This window comes from Struthio camelus, chromosome 6, assembly GCF_040807025.1.
Source record: "Struthio camelus isolate bStrCam1 chromosome 6, bStrCam1.hap1, whole genome shotgun sequence".
Lineage (NCBI taxonomy): Eukaryota > Metazoa > Chordata > Aves > Struthioniformes > Struthionidae > Struthio > Struthio camelus.
The window spans coordinates 46,148,721-46,167,566 of record NC_090947.1 but is presented as its reverse complement, the minus strand read 5'-3'; the positions used below and the strand labels follow the sequence as shown (position 1 = coordinate 46,167,566).

The 18,846-nt window shown below is 40.1% G+C and overlaps 1 protein-coding gene across 11 annotated transcripts in view; it reads left to right on the top strand.

The window, feature by feature from the left end:
* Positions 1 to 16,040, top strand: part of ACVR1 (activin A receptor type 1) — a 69,635-nt gene extending 53,595 nt beyond the window's left edge. For all 11 annotated transcript variants that reach the window (XM_068949440.1, XM_068949445.1, XM_009666526.2 and 8 more), the window contains 4 exons: positions 2,075 to 2,350; positions 6,042 to 6,239; positions 13,555 to 13,685; positions 14,768 to 16,040. In XM_068949440.1, the coding sequence (XP_068805541.1) occupies positions 2,075 to 2,350; positions 6,042 to 6,239; positions 13,555 to 13,685; positions 14,768 to 14,902 (740 nt within the window). In that variant the 3' untranslated portion in view covers positions 14,903 to 16,040. The remainder of the gene's footprint in view (positions 1 to 2,074; positions 2,351 to 6,041; positions 6,240 to 13,554; positions 13,686 to 14,767) is intronic.
* Positions 16,041 to 18,846: the final 2,806 nt, after the last annotated feature.

Sequence of the window (18,846 nt, the reverse complement as noted above, 5' to 3'; positions counted from 1 at the left end):
AGGTGTTTATAATAAGATTTCAATATTTGAAATCTTTCTATGTGCCTGAGTAAACTGTAGTATGAGTCCGTTAGTTTCTTCTGTTTGAATCAGCTGTTCTGCTCAAAGCTTGGTTCAAGCTAGTAAGTGTCGTTTGGTGTTTAAGCTTCAATTATAGTTGCCCTTTATGACAGATCTCATTTTCCTCCCCAAATATGAAAGTACTTAATGATTTTGGATTTTCTCTATCCCGTGCCCCTCTGTGGTCAGTTCTGAGAGCCTGAAAAAGGGCTCTCTTATCTTGCGAACCATGGCTGAAGTTTTAGTAGCTGTTTTGATTCCTGGTAGACATGACATTTTTTCACTGGTGTGCCACCCTTAAAAATGACAGCAATGGCCTGTTTGCTCACGTTACCTTGCCCATAAAACTGACTCAAATAAAACAAGTTACTTAGGCTTCTTGTTTTTCTCTCTGGGAATATTCTTCGGCTCTATAGCACGCTCTCCTAGATGTTTGCCTAACGCTTCCTGAAGCAGTTCTTTTGTTACTACAAAAATTAGGTGGCCTCCTGAAATGTGAATTATTGAACTCTCTCTCCCAAGAGAGCAAGCAACTTGGCAGAAATTCTATTACACGTTTCTCATGTCCGTGTGTGTGTTTGGTCTGTCTTGATAACTGTCAAATTTGTTGGCTGTTTTCTAGAATTTTTTTAGATGCAATATTAAACAATATCATATATTACAAGAGAGTCATATATTGCAGAGAAATCCCACTACTAGGAGAGCAAGTAGTGGGTGTTCTTTTTGACAGATGTCACATGCGGGCTCTTAAACATGATTTGTTCCTCTAACTTGGGAATATACCTTTTGTTGCTTCCCAGCTAAAGCCACTGAGGTCAAGAGTATCATTATACACAGTAAATTCAGGAGTAGTTCCTTTAATGTTAGGTTTTTAGGTTTGGTTTTAAGACACCACTTTTTTGAGAGCAGTTCCTCAGCATCGAAAAGAGATTCTTCTCTGTTCCCGTCTGGAAACAGATGGTGAAATCTAGCTATGATGCGCTAGAGGTGCTCTGCCTTGCTTTACCACAGAAGTAATTTGCATATTAGTTGAACTGCCCAGTATTTGGAATAGAAGAATGAATTTTTTTTGCGCGCGTTTTTGTTTTTGGTGAAGAAGCTATGCTAATCTGGTGCTGCCAAGCTCTCCTTGGCCATCTGCCAGTTTTCATATCCTATGGATCCATTGCTAGCTGGTGGGCAGTTAAGATGATGAGGCATTTGGTGCGTAGAGCAGTCTGAGGTCTTCTGATTTACCAGGCTGCCATAATCCTCATGTGGCCTTCTAGGCAATTGGAGGTCATTGGAGAGCATGTTGTTACTGTGGCCAGATACACTTTTTTCTATCTATATTTGATCAGAAGGGTGTGACATTTCCTATAGGGACAGCCAGCTTTTGACACGTCAGAATGGTTGTTGAAGTACTCCAGAGAGACTTACCTTGAAAGTAGAAGTGAAGCTGGCACAGTGTATAGTGCGTGCATATGGAGATGTGAAGCTTATCTGAAACACGTTTAACCCTTTCCTCAGTAGCCAGCGCTGGCTGCTGCTTGTGCTTAAATATAGTAGGGATTACTTATGACTTGCCTATTTGAGGTATTGCTTCTCTTCGGTGTAATCCTGTTGAGTGGACAGCAGCAGATGTGCTACGATGTGGCACTCTTGTCTTTAACTGGGAGCTTTTGTCCTCTCTGCCCTCCAAGTCCTTCACTGGGATGTAGCTATACTTTATGCTAAAAAGCAAAAACACCAAAAACAAAAAAGTTTTTTTGAAAGTGTGTGGTCCTAACAAACACTTGTTTGGTGTGACTGGCCAAATACATCAATACATTTTGTGAATAAACTTGAATTAGACCTCTAAAACGTATCTTGTCTGTTTTCACTATAGTATAACAGAGGACAAGTTTCACTTGCATTGAATTTTAAATTACAAGAGGGGGGGGCCTAGTGGTATTGATTCATGTCTTGGGAGAGACTGAGCTCTGTCATCTTATTTTGTGGTTTTTCCTTTTCTCTTCTTCCCTACCTTTTTTAGGTTTTATTGCATCTGATATGACTTCCAGAAACTCTAGCACCCAGCTGTGGTTAATTACCCACTATCATGAAATGGGATCTCTGTATGACTATCTACAGCTCACTACCCTGGACACTGTCAGCTGTCTACGAATAGTACTGTCTATAGCTAGTGGTCTTGCACATTTGCACATAGAGATATTTGGAACCCAGGGAAAGCCTGCCATTTCTCATCGGGACTTGAAGAGCAAAAATATCCTTGTTAAGAAAAATGGACAATGCTGCATAGCAGATTTAGGTGAGTTCAGTTTGCTGCTAAAACACTGTGTACGTTCCTCCAGTAATCAAACGTATGGGATAATCTTAAGGTTACTTTTAAAGTTTTTTAAAGGTTGCTTGAAGTTATCTGCAGTTACCCTGATGGTTTATGACAGCTGGCAGAGGGCACTTAAAACCTTACAGATGCCACTGCTGCTCCTGCAAAGGTGTCCTGTAACATCAGAGTTCAAAACAGATTTCATATTTTGGGCTTGTTCTCAGGTTCTCATTGTATTTCATCCATGGATTTCAGAAGAGGGCAGTTGTTACGGTTCAGTTCACTTCTGAAATAACATATATCCTTCAGTTTCTAGTCTCAAGAACTGAGATCTCTGTTCCAAGCCCTGTAGGTCTCAGCGTTGTCCATCCAGCTCGAGTCTTTGACTCCTGAAGCTTCTGTACTGCACTGTTGAAATAAGTGGGAGTTTTCAGTTAATTCAGTGAGTCCAAAACTGAGTGCTCCTTGACCAGCTGGTTTTAGACTTCAAGCTGATAGGATGCTGCAGTACAGTTGCAGCAAATTGACCTTTTCAGATGTGTGTGAGGGGGAGTGCCTGACTTTGCTGTCCCCTGCCCGACAAGGGAGAAAATGGTAGTAGAAAAATAGTAAGGAATCACTGACCCAACTAAAAATGTATTGGGAGATGGGTGGTTTTGTTTTTTGTTTTGCTTTTTTCTTTCCCAAGAATAATTTCACTGCATAGTTCCCATCACTTTTGCCTGAGGGACATGAGATACACACATGGAATAAATAAAAACACACCTGGTGCATTGAAGCATGGTATATCTAAATTTGCAGAGGGAGTAGCCTAAGTAGAAAATGGAAGAACTGTAAGTTGGAAATACAAAACTCTAGAGAATGGCTTTTAAATAAATTCCTAATCCTCACTGAGAAGGGGGCTGGATATACTGGCATTGATTGACATCACACTAATAAAACGGAATATACTGCATTTATCTGGAGGCTTCAGAAGTATGAGTTTACATCTAAGACAGCACAGCAACAAATGTTTCCCACTTAACTTTTATGATGGTAAAAATAGCTGTTTTTATATGCGAGAACCTTGGGCATGTATTTGTGACATATTCTTCATTCATTCCGTATCTGTAAAGAAATGTTACCAGAGGAGGAGTTGTTTCTGCCTTTTTTCATGTTTTCATGCCTTTTTTGCCTGTATAGCTTTGTTGTTCTGGGTCTTCCTGGCCTCCTCTCTTTCAACGGAAGAGCACCATTTAAGAAAATGGTCCTTACAGGCTGGCTAGAAAGACTCGGTACAGCTACTCTGTGCCAAGGTGCACTTCAATTCTGTTGGCCACGCCAGTATTCTGGACTTGTAGTGCACCGTTTAAGAACAGGAGTTGTAATTCTGAAAACTAAAAGGAATAGAATTGCTTTGATGTGTATCCTGTCATTGACTGTTTGGGGTATGAATTTTTAAATGCTGGAAAGCTGGGCTGTTCTTGAAGTCAATGTCCTTGGTTGAACTGTGAGACAATGAACACAAGGGAGTTGCGTGGTCTTTGTCATCCTGGTCCAGATGGATGCCTCTCTGCTAGAATACCAGTGTAGCTTGATATTTGTTGCCCTTCAGTCCCAGTCCTCCTGAGTGGCAGCAAATGCAAGAACTTTTGTGACAAATAGGCTGCTTGTCCATTAGCAGGTGTGCTGAAAACTAGTATCTTGAATAGCAACCGCAGAATCCAGAGCGTTGCAATTTCAAAATCTGCTGTTCTAAATATGTTCTAGTTAAGCCGAAAGAAAAGTTCTCTCTAGTTGCTCAGAACTTGGGCAGAAACTGTGTGTTAAAGTCCAAGGACAGATATCAATCTGACCTGAATTGGTCAGTGCTATTAGACAGAAAAGTTCTGCTTCATAGCTAACTGACTCTCTAAAGCAATTCACATGTGTGCTAATAGGTCTTGGTAGAGCAGCTATAAAGAACAGCAGAATAAAGCTTTAATAAAATTAAACACAAGTCCAACACTCATCTTCCCTCCTTCCCCTTCCTTCACTCCCCAAGTGGTGAGCGTCAGTTTGAAGCACGCATTGGTATTTGTAAGGAAGGTGCAAAGAACGCTAGCAAAACACATTTGTTCTGTTTTTGGTTTGGAAGATATTCCTATGTATTAAAGAACACAGTGGTGATCTAAAATAGTAGATGAATTTTAGCTTCCTAAAAAACAGCAAGTTTTATCAGTTTGTATCTCTGTCAAACCTCTGTGCTTTTTTTTTTTTTTTTTTTTTTTAATTTAAAGGTTAGTATCTTACGGTAACAACTTCCCTGACAAACACTTGTGCTCCCTTGAGATTCCCTAAGTATCTGCTTCCTAACTCTGCTAAACAGTGCAGATGCCACGATGTTGGGAACCCTATTACAACATTGTTGTCCCCTGACCTTAATTGCAACACTTTCTTAGTTTGTAGTGTAGAAGATGCTGATTTGCATCCCTCAATCTTAAACCTTTGGCCTGTCAATCCACTGAATCTGTTTTGCCCAGTTTACATCGTGTTATGTTTTTTTTGTCAAAAGCTTCTCCAAAGTCTTTGTGTTTAAAATTTTTTAAGAAATTTGTTTTCTAATCGCTGTTCCCAGGATGCAAGGTATAATATACACTGAGGATGAATATAGAGAAGGCTTTCCAAATTATCTTCTCGGATGGGATTGGTTAGATGGTATCTTTCTCGAGTTGCCATGAACATTGTCTTAGCAGCTTGAAATTACTTGAAGTGCACTTAAATTGCAGGAAAACGTTTTCCAAATTGTTATTTCTGTGACATATGGACTCTTTTTTTGCAAAGAAGAAACATTACTGATTTGGAGATATATTAGTGTTTTGGACTGAAGTAAAAGCTTTTAAAAGTTTCATCTAAAATAAACTCGTGTTAAACGTAAGTAGTATATGTTATTCTTACAAGAGTTGGTGAGGAGATCAGGGAGAGTCTGTCTCTTCTATTGCTTAGTTATGTCATGCACCTGTTGCTGTTCAATTTGCAGTGCTGACTGTTTACCATGGTAAAATGAGTACTTTGTGCGTTTCCAAATTTACAGTAATTTAGTCCCTCACATAATGTTCTTTGCTTAAATGTTTGGTAATTAGTAGAAACCAGGTAGAGTGGTTTTGACTGACTCATTTCAAATCACTTTGAGGATGTTTATTTTTCAAGCAACTGCAAATATGGTGTTTTTTATTTTCCAGCTTTATTTTTTAACTTGTGTATATCCATCATGCAGTGTTTTTCTTCTCTTTTCCCCACTGTTCGGATATATCCGCCTACCCAAAAGTTCTATAAATAAATCTGAATGCAGGGTGAAATTGTTTTCTTCCAAGTAACAGATGCTTGGCCTTCTGTATATACGTGCCTAGAGCGCTGGTGACATCCAGTGGCTGCAAAACACTTAGTTCCTATAATGACAACACTTTACAACCGTGCAATAACATGCTTAATGGTAATCCCTTTGGAGATAATTGGTCTAAGTCTATGGACACAGTGGCTGTTTTTGATTGCTAGTATGAAAAGCTGACCTAGTTGGTCTTTGGACAGTTGGACTTTATTAGTTCCTTCTTTTTAAGAAACTGTCTGGTGGGTGTCATCGCTCACATGTAACTTTAAAAGTATGCACGCTGCTATAGTTTGAAAGGAGATTTAACTGTGTTTCTTTGTCATTTAGGCCTTGCAGTTATGCACTCCCAAAGCACGAATCAGTTGGATGTGGGGAACAATCCCCGTGTGGGTACCAAGCGCTACATGGCTCCAGAAGTCTTGGATGAAACTATCCAGGCAGACTGCTTCGACTCTTATAAAAGGGTCGATATCTGGGCTTTCGGGCTGGTCCTTTGGGAAGTCGCTAGACGCATGGTTAGCAACGGTAAGTATTTCGGACTCCTTTCTTCCTTTTTTAGAAGGAGGTAAGCAAATGATAATTCACTGCAAAGCATCTGTCACTGAAATGCATAGGATGTGCAATAAAATATTGGACTTCCAGAATGTTTCCTTTCCTGACACTTTGCACATTTTGAAACAGTTAGTATGTTGGATACAGAGGTCAAGTATTATTGTCACTTAAGTTATGGCAGAGAAGAAAGAATCCCTTACTAAATCCTAAATAATGATAAGAAATAATTAAATCATAGTAAATCATCAGTTAAAGTGTTAAAATCGGTTAAAACGTTAGCCCATCAAGTCTCTCAAGTTTTCCATTGTGCCATTAAACCACGGTGAGTATAACTTTTAGGTGTCTGTTTCACATGACAAAACCTAAGGAACCAAAAAGGAGAATATGTAGAAAGTAAGGACTGAGGTGATAAGAATTCAGGGATGGTTTTTCTTACCAAGTTAAACATACTCACAAAGCAGGACTTGGTCAAAGACGTCCAATTCTATTGGAAAAAGTGCTAGTGAAATTCTTCTTTTTGGAGTGAGCAACGTTGCATTATGTTTCATTGGCAAGAGGGCCTGAACTTAAGAATCCTTAAGCTGGTTATCTGTTGGTGTGCTTTCTTGTCCTTGCCAATCCAGGAATCCTCTCTGACTTCTTTGAACCTCAGGTGCTGTTCTCTGGGCGCAAAAGGATAGGCAGAACTGAAGATATTCTTCAGGCATGTCTGCAGACACTGGTAGTAACAATGAGAAAGATCCCTGAGGAATAGATTTGTTGAAGTATTGTGGAAAATGTGTGCGACTTAAGAGCCAAACCTGAGGATTTTGAATGCTTTCTTAACGACATGGGGAAAATGACATGAATGTTATAAAATTAAAGTTGTTAATTGTGATGTGTTTAATTCTGAGGAAACTCTAAATTTTCCTACACACTTATTTGCTTTGTGTCTGATCGTATTCCAGCTAAAGCCAAAACTGGAATTCTGTAACTGACGAGAGATAATGGTTTTCTTCATCTTCAGAAAAAGGTGACTTGTTATTTGTGTTGCTGCAGTACCTCTGAGATCTCATTGTGGATCAGAACCTCGCAGTGCAGATAGGGCCCGTGCTAGTGGATGGTGTCTGCCAGCTTAGGATCCCAGGGTGAAATACAGAGGAAAGAGCAGAATGAAAGGCAGTAGACCAAGTAACTCAGAAACTAAAGAATTAACAGTTTCCTGTAGGAATTATTGCGAGTGAGAATTTGAGGGAAGATGTTGGAGGAAATGATAGGAATATCTAGCATTGTGTTCTCAGGAAGCTCCTTCCAAAAGCCAAAGTAGGAACTAGAGCGTGTGTGTTAGAAATGGACAGAGATGGGAGCGTATACTGTGATACAAGGAAACAGTGAGTGGAAAGAGGCGTAGGTTGTAGCAAGGTATGACTGTAGGAGCAGAAGGGAGCTGCCATAGACTTCCCACGGGGTGGCTGGGGGCTGAGCTTGCAGTCTCTCTTTTCTCCTCTCCCCAAGGAAGAAGTTACTAGAAGAGGTATGCAGTAAAGCACTTACGTATTATTTAGATTCTGGAATATATGACAGTGAAGATTCATGGTAGATAATGCAGAGTAACAGAGCCTGGCTGAAAGTCCAGAGGAAGTTAAGGTATTTGTCTTGGTGGGGTTTTTGGGTGTTTGTGGTTTTGGGTTTTTTTGTGGTGTGTGTGTGTGTTCCCCCCCCCCTTCCATGCATTATCTCCCCTCTGTTCCTGTCCCCAGCAGAAGTTTTGTCCAAACAGTGTGACACCAGACTCCAGGGGAAGAGAGGAAAGGCAGCAGGTGCAGCAGCTTTAGAAGCAAACAAGTAAATATCATTACTTCCATTAAAATATGGGATTTTTTTCTAAAAATGAAGCTTTTACTGCAGCTGTTATCCATCAGTGACTGAAATAACTAAATTGTGAATAACAAAGCGTTGCTCCCTTGTCCAGGGTAATTCTTGATGCAGCAGCCTTCAGGCAGCTAGCAATCTCCACAAATGCTGTGAGATTTGTTATGACAAGGCCCCGGAGGGCAGCCGTTCTATTTGCAGAGATTCCAACTTTGCTATCTCCAAGTCAATTTTTTTAGAGCACCTTTTATGTATCATAGAGAAGACAGGTGTTTGGGTCAGCCCCTCAGTCCCAGGAGAATTTCCCAGCAAAATGCAGCAGGTAGAATCATCTGGCTAACTAAGCCATCTTAAAAGCCTGGGAGGTTTCGCTGATAGCTCTGAAGAGATCCCGAAAGAGTTCTCCTTTGAGATCAAGAGAGCAGGGTAACTGTGCTGCTGGACAGCTGTTGAGGGGGAGTGCCATAGTACAGGTGCCATAGTGAACAAATCCTGCCTCTCTGGAGCCTGGCTGGAGTTGCAGGATTGACTGTAGCGGAAGGGACCTTCCATAGACTGCCTGTGGGGTGGTCAGGGCCAAGCTCCTGATCTTGCCTTGTTTCTCTTCTCCCTGTGGAAGAAGCTACTAAGAGAGGTATGCAATAAAAGGAGCAGACGGAATTTTGATTCCAGGATATACAGCAGCTGAATCATGAAGTGTGATAATGACCTCATGTGAAAGTGTATGTGGTTAATTAGAGAAGGGAAGAAAAACTTGTGAATGTGTGGTGTTATTTTTATGATGTACTCTGTTGGCAAATGTATGATGTAGGCAGTTATGGAGACTTGGTGATCGTATTTTGCAATATTTGGAGACCTCTGGGTTGCAGTTCATGTCAGTGCCTTGAGAATTTGAGCTGTAACAATGAAGTTATGTTTGGTTTTATGTTCTGCATTTTGCCTCTCTCAGCAGTCTCTGAGCCCTGTAGGTTACTAGCTGCCATAATGATGGAATTGCTGGATGAGAGGTAATTAATTTACTGTGTAATAGGTAATACTTCCTGTGACAAGAATAGAAACCAAGGCTGGGGATGGGACCACCTGTGTTCCTCAGTGTTGCCTTCCAAGGGATGCCCTTCATAGCTAAGGGTGATAGGACCAGCGATGAAGGCATGAGTACTTGTATGCAGGCACCATGTAGAATATTTTCTACTTGAACGTAGTAGTCAGCCTACATGATGATGAAACTTTTGATGTGTTTGTTTTTTATTGCTAGTCTTGGGTGGGTTTTGAGTAGTTTGTCTGAAATCTGCTTTGCCACAGTTGCGTTCTGGAGGCTGGTAATCCTTCATGGTAATCCTTTTTTCTTTCTTTTTTCTCCCTCCTCCACTTTTTAAGTAAGAGTAAAAGTCGTATGCATTTACCACTCAAAATGAAAATTCTATGGAAGGATACATGTTATTTAAATCTCCTCATGCTGAAATTTTGATATATAGCCATTGCTGCAGTAACTGCAGTTCACAGAAGACTTATCTGAGCTAATTTTAACCTAGTAAGCTTAGACTCTGCTGGCAGCATAACCAAGATAAGCTTTTACTTATCTTCCTTGGTAGGTTTGCAGTCTATGCTTCAGTAGTTTAGTTCATTGAGCTCAGTGCCACCATGGCAACACTTATAATAGTAATACGGCTACCGCATTTTAAAGTTAGCTTGATCGTGTCAAAATCTTAAGTCTAAGACGACTGATAGTAACTTAACAGTACTTATTTCCAGTTATCTGCTGTATTTCTGGCTGTTTTTATAACTAATTCCTCTTTCTTGCACTGGTTTGAAATGAGCACTTAGGAGTAAGTGTTTTCTTTCAGAAATCTGAGTAGCTAGCTCTGTGGAAATCTTTACTTCGTCAGGTGGTCAGTCAGATAACCCCGTTTGATTTGTAATAAGACTTTGGCACTTGGAATGAGTATGCTGAGGTCAAGGTAGCATGCTCATGCAAACTGGGCAGTAACGTATGTCAGATAAGCAAGAGGCACTTTTCATTTGCATATGCTATGAATCTTTTACCATTCTGATGGATGCTTATCTACCATTTATAGAACAGAAATGCAAAGTCAATGAATCAGCTTGTTTTAGTATTTCAGTCCATGGAAACTCTTAAATTGTTCTAATCTGACTAGTGTGTCTCTGTGTCTCTCTCTCTCTCTCTCTGTGTCTCTCTCTCTCTCTCTCTGTGTCTCTCTCTCTCTCTCTGTGTCTCTCTCTCTCTCTCTCTGTGTCTCTCTCTCTCTCTCTGTGTCTCTCTCTCTCTCTCTGTGTCTCTCTCTCTCTCTCTGTGTCTCTCTCTCTCTCTCTGTGTCTCTCTCTCTCTCTCTGTGTCTCTCTCTCTCTCTCTGTGTCTCTCTCTCTCTCTCTGTGTCTCTCTCTCTCTCTCTGTGTCTCTCTCTCTCTCTCTGTGTCTCTCTCTCTCTCTCTGTGTCTCTCTCTCTCTCTCTGTGTGTGTGTCTCTCCTCCTCTAATGGTCCTCTAGGTGACACAGTGAATTTTTTTTAATACTCTTCTGTTCTTGTGGATGAATATAAGGAGGAAAATTATTGGGAAACTTCTTGGGAATTACTGGGAAAACTATTGGGAAACTCCCACAACCAGGAGTACTTGTGTGTTATCTTTGTGCTGCAGCCATGGCTCCTCAGCATTTCTCCCAGTGCTTGAAAATATGACTTAAGCCCCTAGAATCAATATTGTACTCTATCTAAACAGAGCAGTGCTTGTTCCCTGCAGAATGCTTGTTTGCTGCTTTTTGAATGTTCCCTTCTTAGCGTGCAGTGCCTCAGTGTCTTTGTTCACCTTGCATTTGACACTTTCTTGAGTTCTGTTACTTGTGAATCTCCATTATTATTTTCAATGTTGTGATTTTCTTGATTATTAAGGGTAACACAACAAGCTGAAAGATGGTTATTGTTCAAAACCACAACTGCCATGTGATGAACATTATATCTGCAAAGCTGTGTCTGCTGCCAAATGTAGTTGTGTAGATACTACATCACTCCAGCAGTATATTCATGTATGCATAAGGCAAGCTGGCATTAAAGTGACACGGAATAAAGATGGGAAAAAATGCTATTGTATGAGTGAGTGCTAATTCATTTGATTAGCACTGAGCTGGCTACCCAGGAAAAAGTTTTAAGGTGACTCTTGTAATTTAGAACAGACTGTATTTCTATCTGGAAAGTGGCAAACTCTAGGTTGCGATGCATGAGTTCAGGGTCTCTCCTGTAGCAGGGGGCTTGTTTTCTTTCCTCTGGAAGTGGGAAAGGGAAGCATGTAATAGTTCAGACTGACAATTTTGTTGGGAGTAGTGTGGGCTAGAGGTTACAGTGCATTGCTGGCAGAGCTGCAAAGCTGTTGCAGGGCCAACAGTGAATCCCACAGGGTCTGTGATGTTTGACTGCGGTAGCTCAGAGTACACTAGAATAATTCTATTAGAGTAAAGGCTAGACCAAGTTCATTTCATACTTATGATTATAATATGTCTTGTGTGAAATATCCACCTATATAACCTATGCGTTGCAAAGATCACATGGAAAATAGTAAATTAAAATATAGCCAGCCTTTGTCTTTAGCGATAAAGTTCACCTGTTTATTTCGTAATGGTATAGCTCTGAAGTTTTGCATTTCAGTGGTGCAAAATTACTACTTTGTCCATACTTTAGTTTGAGATAATACGGATGCACGAGATCTTTGTATTCTTGAGTTCTCACAGATAACTTATTTGTGTCCTGGGAGGAGGCAGGAAGAGTATAAAAACAGAGCTCAGCCCTATAGGTGACGTTCAGTATAGGCAATTATGAATTGCTTAAAAACTTAAGGTACTTCCTTATGCGGCATGTAGTACAGTCTGTCTTTCTGCATCCATATCGGAGTACTACAAGGCAAACCTTGCAGTCTCTTACTTTGTTATGGTAACTTGCTTGGGTAGCCAGATCTTTGAACTGCCCTACTGTAAAATGATTTCCTAAGTGAGTTGTAATTTGCTGAAGACCATTGGTCTGTTTGTCTAGTCTTTACTGTCAGGGATTTACAGATCTTTACAGAAAATCTATGGGATTTTGATCCCCATTTCTGATAGAACAAGAAAACTGAGTCCTAGACGCTGTAGTAAAGTTTCTGAGAAGCTCTTTTCTACTTCAGCATATTCCGAGCATTAAAAACTGTCCTGAATTCCTTGTGTGCCTGCCTGACTGTAGGACAGCCACCATTCTGCTAAAAAGCAGTTTTAAGATTAGTATGTTCTGCCCATGTCTCTACTGTACAGAGTGCCATATTTCTCCATGCTATCTTTGAACGCTAATTTTTAAATGTGCTTCCTGAGAAAGTTGGGCTCCCTAGATCACTTATGATCAATGCACTGATGAAATAGCAATGCTGCATACATGCCTTAGTGAGTAGGCAAAAGGCTTTATAGCCTGCCAGTTTTGTGTAAGCTGGGTGACAAGCTGTGAGAGCGCATACGTTAACTCTTTGTTTCCGCATTTTTTCAAAGCTAAGTCTTGGAAAGTACGCTCAGATATTGGGTGCCGCAGGCTTTCAGATGTTTGGCTCTGTGATGTTATGTGATGCCAGTTACCTTAGGTGTTTTACTGTTCTAATAAGAAATAATTTCATTTGAAGCACCAGTGTGAGGGTCTGTAGATGCTGGCATCCTTATTGGAATCTCTCATGAATCACAGAACTGAGCAAAGTATGTGATAAGACTATTAAAACAATGCAGACATCCATTTTTGTGTTTTCTTAGCAGAAATCCCAGTGTTCTGGGAGTCAGGAAACCTCTGTGCATTCTAAAAGATGCAAGAGGAGTCAGTAAGAGCAAGTGTGTGCTGAAAACGGAAATCTGAGGCTAACTGCTAAAAGCAGAAAGGTGTGGAGAAATCATGCTGTACAATATTACTGTACAAAGAAGGGGTACCCTTAATGTTTTGAGTTATTTGGGTGGCATAAACTGTTCTATTAGGTTGTTAACATTTCATAAACAATCTTTGTATTTTCTGTTCTGTTAATGCTCATCGCTATTCTCTGACTACGTTAATGTAGGACATGTGATTCAGTATGAGTATTTCTGTTGGCAAAAACAGAGTTTTGATCGTGCACTACCACAACTGTACTCCTTGGCATTTTGGCAAGTCAATTTTTCCTGTTGCTTCTGTTCAAACATCTGTAAAATGGATATAATTCTTGCTTTGCAGAATTGTAATAGGCACCAGTTAATTAACATTTTGGATAGGAAAAGCTGTGCGTATGGTAGTAAGTACTATGCTGTTTTTAATGGCTGCTTGACACTGTGGTGTTCACTTCTGAAAGATTTCTGTGCTTCTCAGTGTAGATCATGTGTTCCTTTTCTCTGGGCAGAAACACTGTTTCATTTAGTCATTAAATAATGTGTCTCTTGTTTGCATCTCACTAGGTATTGTAGAAGACTATAAACCACCGTTTTATGATCTGGTTCCAAATGATCCCAGTTTTGAAGACATGAGAAAAGTGGTCTGCGTAGATCAACAAAGGCCGAACATTCCCAATAGGTGGTTCTCAGACCCAGTAAGTGGATGTACATATGTATAGTGTGCAAAAGATACAAGGCTGACCTTTTCATTTTTATTTTTATGTTTCTGAAATAAACTTGTGCGAGCTGTTGTCAGTTATCACTTGCAGTTGAAAAGATCTCCATGGTACTTGCCCAGGACCATTACCTGTACAGATTTCAGAAGCATGCTGGTGTGGAGCTTTATGTTGGAGAAGAAAGGAAGAAAACACAACTGTCAACCTTTTGATTATTAAATCTGAGCAATTCATAGATTGGCCCGTTAGTAGCATGAATTAATAGCAATTATTTTCAAGCTGATCTCTCTATTTTATTATTCTCTCTCCAAGGAGAGATTTCTCTAAGGGAAAGGTAACCTGTATAGGTCTTTCTGTGGATCGTAAGCATGCAGGTGTATAACAAAACTTTGATCTCTTTCCTGCCTACGTTATAAAGGACTATTGTTCTTTTTGAAAAGCTGATCCTAAAGTATAAGATTATTTTTCTTCAGAAAAAGTTCATGTTCTCCAGCTTGACCAGCTGTTTTGTTCCTTATTGCTGAAACTGTAGAGGTTTCTTTGAATCTGCATGACCGGCCGTGGCCAGCAATGACTAAATGTCCCATATGTAAGGGTTTGGTTTCAGAGCCATGACCTGCACTACCATGCCAGCCAGCTGTGAATCCCAGATGTATGAAGCCGCACTGGATGCGCTGAAATCACAGCTAGAAAATACCTATACCTTCTTTGGCTTTCTACATTGATATCACAGGAATCAACTTCATTGAAAAGAGATTCTGCAGAGTGTTTTCTTAATTTAAAAAACAAGTTTTGAATGTTTTAGACTTATGCTAGTTTGACATTGCAGTCAGCAATTGTCTAGTTACTTATTCTCTTGAATCACAATCATTTTTCAACACTTCAAACTTATGTATTTGAAAACATACAAGGACCCAAATAGACAGCAGTAAACCTTCGTGTAGGCTCTGAAAATATGAGTATTAATAAGGCAATAAAAAATTGCGTTAGTGCTTAACACAGTCTAGTTCTTTTTGACTTGTGATTTGTGTGCTTATATGTGTGTTTTATTCTTTTCCTAGACACTAACATCTCTTGCCAAGTTGATGAAAGAATGCTGGTATCAAAATCCATCAGCAAGACTAACAGCCCTGCGAATCAAAAAGACTTTGACCAAAATTGATAATTCCTTAGATAAACTGAAAGCTGACTGTTGACCTTCTCATGGTGCTCTCCTGAGAGGAAGGCATTTGTCTGGTTGAGAAGTAGTCTGGCCAGACAAGTTATATAATTGGTCCCCATGTGGCTTCTTATAGAGGCAGAAGTTCTTACCTAGCCATCTGTTTGGGAGACATTGGAACCATATGAACTTTGCTCAGTGACTACAATGGGCATTTCACAAATGGTCAAGCTATAAAGACTCACGCTGGATGTACTGTTGCAAAGGTAGTGGCCTGAAGGAAGACAGAGAAATCCTAAGACAAGATCAGGGCATTAAACAATGGCTTTGAATAGCTTTTTTTTGCCTCTTTTTCTTTTCTTTTCTTTTTTTTTTTTTTTTAATTCTCCTAATCACTCCCAGGACGAACACATGGAAGTGGTAAATTTTAATCAGCAATATTGCCTGTGCTTCTCTTTATTGCACTAGGAATTCTTTGCATTCCTTACTTGCACTGTCACTGTTAATTTTAAAGACATGACTTGCCAAAAATATGATTGGCTGTATACTACATTGATCTATGCCTGAATAATAGGAAATGAATTTGGTAAACTGAAAATGTAACTGTCAGATTTTAGCTGCATTTTACATGTGTACTGATGTTTACAATAATGCTGAACATTAGGAATTTCTCGTTTATACAAAACTTGCAAATTATTTATTACTAGTGCACTTGCCAGTTTTTTAAACTGTAAAATAAGTGCATAAAGTTAAAGCTTATTTTTATGTGGCCTCTTTCATGATTTCTTACACAGATGTTTTTGTAACACAGTATAACCTGAAACATAAATTGTGTTCTGTATTACCATATTACAACTCGATAGTCACATTTTAAGTGCTTCACATTTGTAGGTGTGTGGTCTGTAACATATTTTCAGTTCAAATACGGAACATATATATAGCCATTACCCACATGACATTGTGTACTAGTATCTTACTGATCTAGAAAAGGAAAGCAATGGAGGACTGGAGTAGAATTTTAGGTCATGAATGCTGTGGGGAAAATGCATTTTATTTCTTCTAAGCTATATAATATGCATTTAAACTCTGCCAGAAAAATAACTATTTTGTTTTAATCTACTTTTTCTATTTAGTCGTTATTTGTATAAATTAAATAGAACGTTTTCAAGTCAAAAGAGTGTTTTAGTTCTCTTACTGCCTTATAGTAGCAAATGTATACTAATGCAGCAATTGGTGGTATTACTGGTCATATGCTCCAAGGTAAATAGAGCGGGTCCAGGTCAATATTGGTGGAACACCAAGGTACTGAGGCTTGTTAGCAGCTCTTTGGGCTATTTTTTTTTCCCCCTCCTGTATTGAGCTAGATCCCAAAATAGTACAGCTGGGAACTGGTGTACTCTTTTTGGATGTGATACCAACTCTGTCCTCACGGACCTCTTATAGTACTTTTTGCAAAAGGAGATACCGGTATGTTACCCCTAATCCACAGGGAATAATTCAGCTTTATACTCAGATAAATGTTTTCTCATCTTTATACCTCTTGATATTCTCGTCTTATTTGTTACTCCAAGTGGAAGAGTAACGAGGAAGTAGCAGTATCCTTTCAGCCTTTGAAATGAACTCCTTTACTCATGAACTTGAAATCCTCTAGGTAATGTAAGGAACTGAATAGCAATTAGTATGCCATGTTTAACCTGCAGATTCAAAAATTTCTCAGAGGTCCACTTCTTTGCTTTAAGTTTTCCCAGTGTGCCAGAGTCTGCTCTCCTCTCTCCACAGTCTTTCTTCCTCAGCCTTAGTCTTCCTTGTCCTACTCTGGGCAAGTGGCAGGGCTTTCTTTTTCTACACTGTTAGTGTAGAAATAAGAGCCAAGCTTGCAGGACAGGTACTGCATGGGGCTGAGAGACAGCGTGGTACAATAGCTCTCCAGGGGAGACCAGTCGCTAGGTCTCTTAATTATACTTCATGAGAATCTGACTAAAGAGATCCAATGCTGCAAAAAACATAGGAAAAGGAGAATCTGATTGTTTTGTTGTTTTTAATAGGAAGTCAAAGGCTCTGTCTGAACACTTTCCATAGTTTGAATTGGGCTGAGTGTCTGATGCATGCTGGGCTGTTAAATAACTGCAGCTCAGGAATGACTATTTCAGAAATGAGTCAAATGAATCAGTCTGTTGGATTGAAGATGCTATATAAATGGAAGTAATCAGTGACAGTTGCAACTACAACACGAGCAGCTCTGTTAGCTGTAGTTTTCTGAGACAGAGTATTGGCTGAAGTTGTTTCGTTCTAGTTGCCTGGTGCCCATATGTATATATTTCTCAGGTAATTCTTAATTTGTGTACTGAAGAGCCATGAAGAGCATAGGTCATCTCCAGGAAGGGAGAAGGGGAAAGTAACTGGAGTGTTTTCTGAAAGAGTCACTGTACTTACATAGTCAGCTCTGAGCGCTCATATCGTGGTGCATAAATGTTGTTAGTTTTCTGGAAGGGCTTCTGGTGTGCTGTGTGAAGGTGTGCCCTCCCTTTGGACAAAGGCCAGTGAGTTGCAGGTCAGTTTGATTCATGTTTGGACTACTTTCCAGGACCCTTTTTTAAAGTGTTTATTTGGGTGTGCCTGTACTTCCAAGTGAATCCATTTGTTCTTCATGACTGCTCTGTGCAAAAGCAGCCAGTTCATAAGAGATTCTCACAGAATTTAATGTGGATCTGTTATGAGCCATTTCTTCTGTGCCACTTTTCTGCCGTTTTGGCTAAAAGCAGCTGATGCTAACAGCACTGAGCCTGTAGGGCAGGAGGAGAAGACATTGGCTGTAATAATATAAAAGACACATGCCTAATCCCTCCTTGCTGCATCTGTCATCCACATCAGGTTTCCAAAATTCAAAACTCTTGTATCCTCTGGCGTTACTGAGCTCCAAAGCCGGAATCAAACGGCTGGCTTCATCAGGGCTCTTGGGCAGCATTTTTTTTCCTCCCACAGGCACTCTCCTCCTTTGGGCGGCTTATACTGAACACCTTGTTTGCGTCATCAGGCAGCATGAATTGGTCCCCACTGCCATCCTGCGTGTGATCCCGCAGCCAATCTTCCCTTTGGTTCCTTTGTGCCATCCCCTGCTATTGAAGACTGGTGTCTCTTATATCTTTGAGCAGTATGCTTGCGCTGATGGTCTTTATAGCTGTTATCCACTCACTGTGCCAGACAGTCTCCTCTGGGTCCTGATGTCCTGGGTGGATTGGGTACTGATGAAATACCATCGCTGACTCATCCACCACGCTAGTTTGCAGTGACATTTTCCTGCTGTAGTTGAATGCATGCTCACCAGATTGATGCCATCATGCGGAACAGATGTTGGTATGTAAATGAACTGAGAGAAAGCGGGGCAGGTGAAGTGCGGAGGTCCCAGTCTGCTACAGCTTTCAGGGATGAGGGCGTCTGGGGACTTCTTGACAGTGGAGGGGGTGGGAGGGGAGGTAGTTCTGCAGACAGACAGGGACAAACCAGATCTGAGAAAGTTGAGTGTGCAACGCGAGTTTAAAATAGGCGTGTTTGGTTTTTTGCTTTGACTTTTCATATTTCTGTAGCATTTTCTAGTACAAGCGTTGAAGTAGAGAGACGATCTCTCATGCTGGTGATTAATAACGGTTCTGGCAATGCTGGCTGAATTGGTGATGGCCTTTCTCAGAAACGCTAACATACTGAGTCACAGCACCTTACTAGGTATTAGGGAGATGGTCACATCAAAAACTTAATCTTGCTCTTTGCACTGCAGCATCTTCTGAAAAGTGCTGTTTACATAGAGAATGACATTTTTTTTTCAGGTTGAAAACAGCTCTGTATATTCTACGGTGGTTCATTTTGCTCTAAAATTTCTATTTTTAACTGTAGCATTAGGAATCAATCCTGTTTACCCCCATTAGGACTTGTCAAAATTCTAAAAAGTATTAGACCTCTTAGTAACAAGCACACAGTTTGTCAAGG